Source organism: Echinops telfairi, unplaced genomic scaffold, assembly GCF_000313985.2.
Source record: "Echinops telfairi isolate 266 unplaced genomic scaffold, ASM31398v2 ScPeMD7_5592;HRSCAF=6446, whole genome shotgun sequence".
Taxonomy (NCBI): Eukaryota; Metazoa; Chordata; class Mammalia; order Afrosoricida; family Tenrecidae; genus Echinops; species Echinops telfairi.
The window spans coordinates 24,923,136-24,933,916 of NW_022109491.1; the positions used below are offsets into that span (position 1 = coordinate 24,923,136).

The window sequence follows — 10,781 nt, forward strand, 5'->3', positions numbered from 1 at the left end:
ACCACAGGGGCAGTTCTACCCTGCTCTATAGGGTAGCTATGAATTGGAATTGACTCGATGGAAGTGTGTTTGGTTTTCGGATCCACATATTCATACATGTTTATATATGTGATATTTATGCATTATACATGTTACATATTATATGTCGTATAATATATTGTTTATGTTATTTATTATATCGTATTATATAGCGCAGGTTATATGTTCTAGCACATATGACATATAATACATTTACATATTCATATGTATTTATATAGATTATGACTCATGGCCATCCTGTAGGGTCACAATTGACTCATTGGCAGTGAGATTGGTTTATCTTTACAATAACATACAAAAGAGATTGCGACTTGAATCAACTGTGGTTACAAACTTTGCTTTTGCAAATTTCACAAAACCCTGTGGAGACGTCACAGAGCTGCCGCCATCACAAGGCGATGCCCTCCCAGGCCCCTGAAGGACCCCAGGAGAGAGGACTTCAGGCTCATCAGCGTCACAGTCACGTCTCCTCTCGGGGGACACACAAGGGGGTGAAAGGCCAGCATGAGTTTATAAGCGAAAACGTGAGACCTCCATGAAGTTTGTGCCAGCTCCCACATCCTTGGCCTTTCCTTCCCGCTGGATATCTGGACTATCGAGGGGGAAGCCTTCAGCAGCAGAGGCCCAATCCATTCCCACCTCAGTGGGGGGAGGAGAGGTTCATCTGCTGTGTCAGGAGGCCTGGGCCCTGCTGCAAACTTACTGTGTGACTTTGAGCAAATCACTTAAAGGCAACTAACATGCGTCAAGCTCTTCCATGATGTCCTCATCAGCTCTACATGATCATGAACTTCATCCCCCTCCTTTACAGTTGTGGACACTAAGGGCCAGTGAGGCCCAGGGTCTTCCCCGGGGCTGCACAGCTAGGAAGAGGTGGAGGCAGGACTCAAGTCCAGGCAATCTAACTCCAACGCCTGCACAGGATTATACCACAGTACGTGGTCCACCTGCTTCTCCACTTTCCTTTAGTAAAGAGATTCAGACCGTGATAAACTACTCAAGAAAACCGAATCAAAACAACTCCCTGCTATTGAGCCGATTCTAACTCATCACAACCCCCAAGGCCAGCGTAGAACTGCCCCTGTGGGTTTCAGAGACTATAGCTCTTCGTGAGAGTAGAACGTCTCATCTTTACCCCACAGGGTGGTTAGTGATTTTGAACTGCCGGCCTTGCGGTTAGCAGGCGGCCATGTAACTGTGTCACCACTATGCCACCAGGGCTCCTGTCAAGGGCATGGAGTTAAGAAATGCCTGCACAGTCATTTCATCAGGAGGGAGTTATTCCACCGATCTGGCCCAAGAGAGAAGTGGCATCCACACAGGAAGAAATGACACAAGAGGATTCATTGCAACTCAAGACCGGAAATCACTAAAGTGACCACGGATGGGACAGTGGGGCTTCGACATGCTGGACACACTGTAAGAACGAGGGGGGATGGGATGCTCTAGGGGAGTGGCTCTCAACCTTCCTACTGCCTCGACCCTTGAATACAGTTCCTCATGTAGTGGTGACTCCAACCATAAACTTATTTCCATTGCTAATTCATAACTAATTTTGCTACTGTCATGAATCAGGTGACCCCTGTGAAAGGGTCGTTTGACCCCCCCCCAAAGGGGTCGTGACCCACAGGTTGAGAACCGCTGATCTAGGGGCTGCCTTAAAATGACTGGCCAAGTAGGTCTAAGAAATCAGAGAAGGATCACAGGTGAGTGGGCACCCTAGGTGCTTCTGGGAGGGACGAGGCTGGCTGGGGACAGGGAGGGAGACTTCTCTGTGCCCTTCCAGGTCCTGTGCATTTGGAAACATTTGAAAGGACTGCCTGCCTCAAGGCGGGGAGGAGGGAGCCGAGCGGTGTCGGAGGGCAGGGGAGGGCCTATGTTTCCTTTCCACCCTGATTCCAAAAGCCCCAGTTGCCTTCCCTAGAGACACCCTGTGATAGAAGTTTCTGCATGCAAACGTGAACGTGTGAGAGTGCCCTGCCGGGAGAGGACTATTCAGGAAGGGTTCTCGAGGACCAGCAGGCATCAATCAAATGCAAAGTCTGAGCCAGATATTTGCGAGTCAGGACACCCAAGGCAGACTTGGAGCCGGTCTTCCAGGTGAGGTGGGTGCCCACTCCTGCCTGAGAAGCACCTCTCAGGTGACTGCTTTTCGCGCAGGGGATAACCCAGCATGCACGTTGCTGCTGCAGCCACTTAGTGGGGGTGATGCTTTTGAGAAGTAAAAACAGCTGGGCCTCCTTCAAGGAAGAAGGTGGTCCCCAAACTCTGGAAGTGTTCAGAGGCCAGAATGGGGGAGCAGAGCCTAGGATAGCCCAGGGAATCCTGGGAGAAGGAGCAAGAAGTCTGAGGGTAGGCCCGGGACAATCGGGACAGCAGGCTCAGCAGTGGGAGAGGGGGCTTCTTCAAGGCCACAAGAGGGGACACTCCACAGGACAATGGGGATTTTGTGCCTAAGGAGAGGAAAAGCCCAAACATCATTTTTACCAGCCTCCCGACTGGCCAGCATCCCACGGCCACCCTGCCATGTCGCCAGAGCACCCCAGCAGACAGAGGAGAGACAGCCAGATTAGAGAGACCGCAGATAGAGAGCCAGATAGAGCCAGCAGATAGAGGAGAGACTATCTTTTTAAGTTTGGTTGGCTGGTTCTTAATCGGATCTATTGCTGCCTCTAGTGTAACCACTGGCGGTGTCTTGGTTAAACGTTAGGCCGCTGGTTAGCAGTTGAAACCCATCAGCCCTTCTGAGGGGGGAAAAATAAAGCTTTTTACTTTGCTGAAGTAGAAAAAAACCAGCCTTAACCTATGGGGGACGTTCTATTTGGCTCTGTAGGGTGGCTATGAGTCAGAATGGACTGGAGTCAGTTGTCAGTGAGGCTGAGTGAGTGTAACCATCATTTCCCTGGTCAGTTTCACCCCACCCCCACCCCCACCACGAACATAGGGAGGGGCCCTGTCTGCTTCACCTTGTATCCCTGGAATAGGGCCAGGGATGCAGCCGAACCAAAAACAGAAATAAAAACAAATTAAAAAACAAGCAAACCAGGCTGAAGTCATTAAATCAATTCCAATTCACAGCAATCCTCTAGAGCAGCAGTTCTCAACGAGCGAGTCAAGACCCCTTAGGGGGTCGAACGACCCTTTCACAGGGGTCACCTGATTCATAACAGTAGCAAAATGACAGTGATTAGGTAGTAATGAAAATGTTTTTATGGTTGGGGGGGGGGGTCACCACCACATGAGGAACTGTGTTCAAGGGTCGCAGCCTTGGGAAGGTGGAGAGAACTGCTGCTCTAGAGGATTTCCAAGATGGTCAATCTTCATAGGAGCGACCTCATTTTTCTCTGTGGAGCAGCTGGTGGGTTTGAACAGTGGACCTTGTGGTTAACAGCCCATGCCTGACCTACAGCACCACCTTAGGTACACAGTCAAATCCAAAACCAACTCAATACTGAGTCATAGTGACCTTATAGAACTGCCCAGGTAGAACTGCCCTTGCGGGTTTCCAAGACTGTAACTCTTTCCAAGATGAGAGAGCCTCCTCTTTCTCCCAGGGAGTGGCTGGTGGTTTCAAACTGCTGACCATGGGAGCCACAGCCCAACATGCAATCTCTACTCCACAGGCTTGCTAGGTACGCAGTAGGTGCTCCAAAAAATATCTGTTGGAAGGGATATGGCTGAATGAAGACCGAGTGTTTTGCTCTGAGTCAAGTTTGCCACAAAGAACTGACCCCCTGAGAGTGATGGTTACAGGGGATCCTTGAAGGTCCGGAGAAGCCTTTGTGCTGACAGCCACTACCTGGCACAGGGCCTGACAAGGTATGGGCACCAGCACGTTTGCGGAGTGAATTGACCGAGGGGATTACTGGCCAGCTGCCCTCTCGGGAAACCCGCCTCAGCACAGTGCATGCTTCATTCAGCAAGTATTTATTGAGCACCTGCTGCATGCTAGGCCTCGACTGAGGATGCAGCAGCAGACGGACAAGGGCCCTGCCCTCCTGAGTCCATCTTCCAGTAAGGAGGCAGGCAGTGCACATGCAGATAACGGATCAACAAAGTCCTTTTCACTGGCGAGAAGGGTTTGTTCAGAGGCAGCAAGACAGAGTCCCAGAGGGAGCCCACTTCAGACAGCAGAGTGGTCAGGGCAAGCCTCTGAAGGAGGAGATGGATCCGGCTAGACAGAGAACCCTAGAAAGATTGCGACAGGCAAGGGAGACAGCTAGGGCAAAGGCCCTGGGGTAGGAGCAAGACCAACTTGGCTCGTGCTGCAGAGAACCTACAGGCAAACATGCTGGTTACGGGGAAATGGAATACTTACTCTTCTGTCTCCAGGGAATTAACGCGGGCGACGTAGTTGCTTGGAATGTAGCCCTCATTTCGGGTGGCCAGGGATCGAGCCTTCCACCATTCTCCAGACCTGGGGGACACAAGCGCGTGAAGGGGTCAGAGGAAGAAGAGCCATCTTCCTGGGCCTTTGGGGGCCTCCCAGCCTTGGTCTGGAATAACCCCCACCGGCAGGAAGCCAGTAAGGGACGTCACTTCTCTGACCCTTGGGTGCGCCCCAGGGTAAGGATCTTGACAACACTTCCCACTGTGTAGTCAAGCGTCTGCTACTAAAGCCCTCAGCCCTGGGCCTGTGACCCTGCTGCTCTCCCAGGACATGTGACCTGGGTCTTCCCTGTCATACCCATGGCGGGGGCCCTCGCCTGTGAGACCCTCACAGGTGTTCAGCCCAGAGTCAGAGGGAGTGAGTTCAGGAGTCTCACCCAGAATGACCGCCCCAGCACAGCCGGGGATGGGGGTGGTGAGGGTGGGGTCTGCCCCACCCTTGTGAAGACTAGGAGGGTCAGAGGCAGCAAAGCTTTGTGGGTGTAGTCACCTCAGTAGGGCCCCATCTCGAGGTCAGCCTGGAGCTTCCTCACAAGGCTCCCGGGAAGGGTTCCTGAGAAACAGCGTCCCCTTGCTCAGCTCTGCCTGGGTGTGCCCAGTCGAACCCAGTCCCCTCCATGGCGACTTTCATCTGAGTGATAGCCAACCCTCACTCCACTACTATGTCTGCGTCCTTGCCAGTCACGACCACCCTCGTCTAAGAGAGCCTCTTCCTGCATGAAAGCGCAGAGGGCAGCGTGGGGCATGTCCTGCGGAGAGACGGAGGGGCACTCACTCCTCCAGCACCACCATCTGGTCCCCCTTCTGGAAGCTGAGGTCTTCGTGGTGAATGGCCTCGTAATCATACAGGGCGACCACAGTGACTTCCTCAGGACCTGCAGGGAGGGGAGGCACATGGGAGGGCGGCCCAGCCACACACCCAAGCTTGAGTGTCCCCCATCCCAGCGTCCAGTCCTGGGCCCACTGAGACATTGCAGGGTAAGTCAGGGACCTGCCGTGCTGACTGTGACTCTCAAGGCTAATGGGGTGGGGGACTGGGTGGGGGGGGTGTTTTACTCAGGTGGCTGCCCAAGATGTCAGAAGTACAGCAGCCTTTCTTCAGGGGCAAGTTAGGGGCTTTTCAAGGGAGGTTTTGACTGGTTGGGATTTTTGCCTCACGCTTGAACTGAGAATCTAACCTTCTGCATAATTCATGACTCTGCGGAGGCTGCTGGCCGGACACTTACCCTCCGAGGACCCTGGCTGATTGCCGCTGTTGTTAAACCCCTGCAGGGAAGAAACAGGAGGGTGAGTCTGATGATGTGTGCAAAGCCACGGACACCCAAGAGCATCTCCTTCCGGTCCTGCCCACCATGGGAGGAAGCCCAGAGAAGGCTGGGGACGGGCTCCGAGGTCACACGGCGCACTGGGGCAGAGCCAGCACAAGAATCTAGGCCGCCATCTGGTCCCCTCTCCTTGGACATCCTGAGGGATGCTGGCCTGTCGTTTCCCCTCAGCAGACTGCAAGGGAATGGCCCAGATCGGCATTTTCCAAGCTGCCTCTCCGTCTCTCAGGAATGAAGGCTCTATGATGCTCATGAAGCAGCCTCAGTGCCCTGGCCAAGGGATCCAGGTCTCCCCTGTGGTGCTCTACGCAGCCCTTATGACAGCGAGGTTGGCTGATCCCCAACACCACTAGATCTCAAAGCAGGATGGTTCTGAACAGTCATTCACACCCCAGTGTATGTCGTATGGAAAGAGCCCTGGAGGTGGTGTGTTTACGCATTGGGCTGCTAATTGCAAGGTTGGAAGTTTGAAACCACGAGAGGCTCCTCGGGGAGAAAGTCGGGGTCTGCTGCTCCCATGAATAGTTCACGCCTTAGGAACTCACAGGGGCAGGTCTGCCCTGTTCTCTTAGGGCCACTCTGAGTCAGCATCCACCGCGGTGAGCGGAAGTCATGTGCGAATAGCTCCTTTTGCCGAAAGAGAAATAAATACAGATCATATTGATGCAACACACACAAGGGCCCTGAGTATTTCCTGTGGACACACACTATGTACGTGTAAAGGGTAATCCAGGTTCATTAAAAAAAAAAAAAAAAAAAAAGGCTTGCCAGGGTCCACATGAGCCTCAGAGCCACTGACAGCTCTAGAGAAGGGTGTGAGTTAGCAGTGTGAGTCAGTGGGAGCTAGAGTTGTCTCTGTAACTTGTGTTTGCTTTTATTTCAAGAAGAATGTACTGTATTCTACACGTTCTGATGGGATTTTCACACACAAATAATACACCTTTGAAGTTTGTTTGCCAACTGATCCCTTCCCCTGGGAGGTGTTTTTTTGTAAGCCTCAGCTAGGCCATGTTGTTTGATATGTCACTATACATATATTAAAAAAATCGACATTGTAGACTTAGAAAATATCTCCCAGAGCAAGGGAGCTGCAGGCCAACAAAAGTTGAAGGCGAGTTATTTGCATAGGACTAGGGTACCTGTGGTAGTTCCGTCATCTCCTGTCAACTTGAGGATATTGAGAGCGAAGGGGTGGAGTTTAGCCTGTCAATCAGGCCAGAGCTTGATGACTTTATTTGGAGGTGCGATTGAGCTAAATAGCTCACTGGAGACCAGACCCACTCTCTCTCTCTCTGCCTTCCCTTTCCTGCTGAGGAGCCACACGGAGATGCTTCCATGGCCACTGGATCCACAAGACTGTTTACTCACCCGCCAGTGATCTTCCTGCATCTGGCATCATTGCACGTGCTGCATGCGTCTGAAGAGGAATTCATGGGCTAATGGGCTAATATTGAATTTACAGACTTGATCTGGACTGGGCTGGGCTGTTTTATTGGTGCATAATTACTTCTTGATATAAATTTATCTCTTACACATTTGTGAAGGCCTCTGGATTTGTTTCCCTAGTCAACCTGGACTAGCACCATTCCCATTATTTTAAAGAAACAGGTTTGAAACATTAAGAAGGACCTGGTTTTCTGGGAGATTCACGCAACCCATTACAAAGGTTTCCAGAGGCTCGAGGTCGGGAAGACTGTGGCAAAAGGGGTCTGTGGTGCCCAGGTGCTCGGTTCCCTGAGCCGATCTGACGCCAGGACCAGTTCTCTGAGGACACCTGCTAACTTATTGCTGGACTCACATCCCACTGCGCAGGAGCAAGAAGTGGCTGGTGAGAGCATCCCTGCTCTCTGACACTCAGCGAGGCCCACCAAGAACTGACCGGAGAAAGCCCTCTGCCACCGCCGGCGACAAGCCAGGTCCCGAGGTCCCTCCCTCTACCCACACCCCCACCCAGAAAGGGCCTGGGGCCATGCAGGCTGGGAGAGGGCAGGTCTGGTCAGGGTTTAGGGGGAGTTGTGTGTGCTCAGCTTAGGACGTCACCAGAGGGAGAAGTTCAGGTAGTCACCAAACCAAAAAACCAAGCTCAGGGCCAGCGAGTCCATACCAACTCATAGTAACCCTATAAGACAGGGTAGGACCGCCCCTGTGGGCTTCTGAGATTGTACCTCTTTATGGGAGTAGAAAGCCTCATCTTTCTCCCAAGGAGTGGCTGTGGTTTCGAACTGCTGACCTTGCATTAGCAGCCCAATGTGTAACCACTACATCACAGGCTCCGTAGATAGAGGCTGACCGTCAGAGGAAGGGAGGTGGCTATCCTCCTTAATAACCAATTTGTAAACGTAGTCCTGTTGGAGACATTGTGCCAGGAGCAGGGAAAGCAGCCAGGGGAGAGACCAAGAAGTCATGTCGAGAAATGATTGGGAGGAGGGAGTGAGTGAGAGAATGTGTATGTGTGTGTATGTATGTATTGGGAGCTGGGTCTTGGGGAGGGGTGTGTGTGTGTGTGTGTGTGTGTGTGTGTGTGTGTGTGTGCATGCGTGTGTTGGGGAGCCAGTGGCACAAGAGCATTGCCTTCCATCTCTACAGGTGGTTGTTGGGCAAAGGACGTGGCAGTGTTGGACGTGAAACAAGAGGTAGGTTGGGGACGGGGGAAGAAGAGTAGTGAGTAGCAGGACTGCACGACTTGACTGGAGAAAGGGCCAAGCAGGAAGAGGTGAGGCCTTGTGCAGAGGCAGTGCACAGGGGCCGCCACCCCCCAGACCACCCCAGAGGAGGGGATGGGCGAAAGGGCAGCGGAGCAGAGAGCGCTGCAGCCCTGGGGTAAGACAGACCTAGTTCTACCACTCTCCTGCTGCGTGAGCTCAGGGAGCCATGTAACCTCTCTGAGTCTCAGTGAGCCTCACTGTAAAGTGGGCTAGCCCTGCCCCATGGCCTTCGGTGAGAATCAATGACCCAGAAGCACGTCCCTCCGTGCCTGGAACAATCAGAAGAATAGTGATAATGATTGTGACGGTTCCTGCTGCTGCAGTCCTGTCGTCAGCAGCCCTGTGTCCCTGGAGAAGGACGTCATGCTGGGGAAAGTGGAGGGGCAGCGGAAAAGAGGAAGGCCTTTGAGGCGATGGAGGGACGCCGTGGCTGCAGCCATGGGCTCAGACATCAGCACAATGGTGAGGATGGCGCAGGCCTGGGCAGTGTCTCCTTCTCTTGTGAGCAGGGCCGCTCTGAGTCAGAACTGACCCGACGGCACCCAACAACAACAACAACAACGACGTTACTGTTATCACCACTGTGGCTGCTTCCGTGGCTAGCGCCATGATGGTGACTATTGCTGAGTTTCTGGTATTGCTGGTACGGCGCGCATGGCTGCAGGGGTGGCGGCAACTGTCATTTCCATGATTACCACTCTGGCTCTGGTTCCCACACGACTGCTGTTCCCAACATCAGTGTTTGGCTTCTGCCCCTGCTACTCTGGCCCCTGTCACAGGGAGTGGGGGGCTTGCAGTGCCCGAGCTTGGATCCTGACCGCCACAGCCTAAGCAAGTGATTTCACCTCTCTGGGCCTCATCTATCGAATGGGCATAATGAACAGGGTTACTGGCAAGTGGGCTCTTGTGAGGAGTAGAGGGGTCAGTCATGTAAAGTGCTTAGCGCAGTCCTTCGCTCAGACTAAGCTCTGTGTAGGCACAAAGCAGGCATGGTAACTTAAAACAAAACAAAAACCACACTCACGGCCGTCCAGTCAATGCTGACTCGTGGCAACCCTGTAGGACAGGGTAGAACTGCCCCTGTGAGTTTCCAAGACTGACTGTTTACGAGGGTAGAAAGCCCCGTCTTTCTTCCGCAGAGCACCTGGGGGTTTCAAAGGTTGGAAAAGGCAGCCCAACAGGTAACCCCTACACCACCAGGGCTCCTCTTGAGGTCAGGGAATACCTCCTATTTAAGCTCCTACCCTGGCTAGTGTTCCTGCTGAGAGTACTACTGGTAGACTTCATTGTGTTGCTACGATTGTTACTGCACTTGTTACTGTAGGATTGCGATGAACCAGCCCTGCTGACACGTGTACTCTGCTCAGGGCCTGGTCGTTGAAACTCAGGCCGATCAGCTGAGGCCTAGACCCCAGGACAAAGACAGGGACGCTCTGGCTCCAGATGCTCAATGCAGCTGTGTCTTCCTGGTACACCAGGCCTCTGGCCACCCGTCCCTACTCACCCGCTTGCCTGCAGACGTGGGGTCCGGCACGTACATGGGGCTCTGCTGGGTGGAGCTGGGCTCCTTTTGAGAGGCCTTGCTTCTCGACAGGAGGAACTTGGACTTCACGCACCCCATCCTGTGGGGGACGAGAAGGGAGTGAGGCCCTCCAGGACTCTGCCTGCCCCAGCCTGGTGCCCCCCTCTCCATCAAAGCCTTAATTGCCCCCGCCCAAGCCAGCCCCACTCGCCCCCACCCTCATCACTTCTGGGCTTCCCCGAACCCATATCTGCCAGGGGTCCGGTTCAGAGGGGGCAAGTTGTCCCCGCCACGTATCCCAAGGCCCAGCGTGGCGAGCTGTGAGTTCCCTCAGGAAGTGTGGGGGGGGCTTCAAACTGCTGTGAGGAAAACGAAGGAAAAGATCATGGAAGTTCTCACACGTGTGTCTGAAGCCCGTTCGTATGTCAAGACCTCAAAACGGAGGGGAAACAAGAGGAGCTGATAACCAAGGGTTCAAATAGAAAGTAAATGTTTAGAAAATGATGATGGCAACATATGTACAAATAAGCTTGATACAATTGATGTGTGGATTGTTATAAGAGCTGTAAGAGAAAAAAAAAAGAGCTCCCCCCCCCAGTAAAATGATCTTAAAATAAAATCTGGGGGGAACAAAATGGACCCAAACTCAAAGACTCACTGCCATTAAGTCAATGCCGACTGATCGTGAGCCTGCAGGTAAAGGGTAGAACGCCAGGTAGAACGGCTTCTGTGAACTTCCCAGACTGTCGCTTTCTCTCTTTTTTTTTTTTTGTAATAACCTACAAGTACTTTTTTTTTAAT

General features: G+C 52.8%; 1 protein-coding gene across 1 annotated transcript in view; it reads right to left on the minus strand.

Annotated features, from left to right (window-relative positions):
- The window catches only part of HCK (HCK proto-oncogene, Src family tyrosine kinase), a 79,106-nt gene that overhangs the window by 18,406 nt on the left and 49,919 nt on the right, over positions 1–10,781 (minus strand). The window contains exons 7-10 of the mRNA XM_013008081.3: positions 9,963–10,080; positions 5,655–5,694; positions 5,204–5,303; positions 4,358–4,456 (exon numbers count right to left, since the gene is read on the minus strand). Coding sequence (XP_012863535.2) covers positions 4,358–4,456; positions 5,204–5,303; positions 5,655–5,694; positions 9,963–10,080 — 357 coding nt within the window. The remainder of the gene's footprint in view (positions 1–4,357; positions 4,457–5,203; positions 5,304–5,654; positions 5,695–9,962; positions 10,081–10,781) is intronic.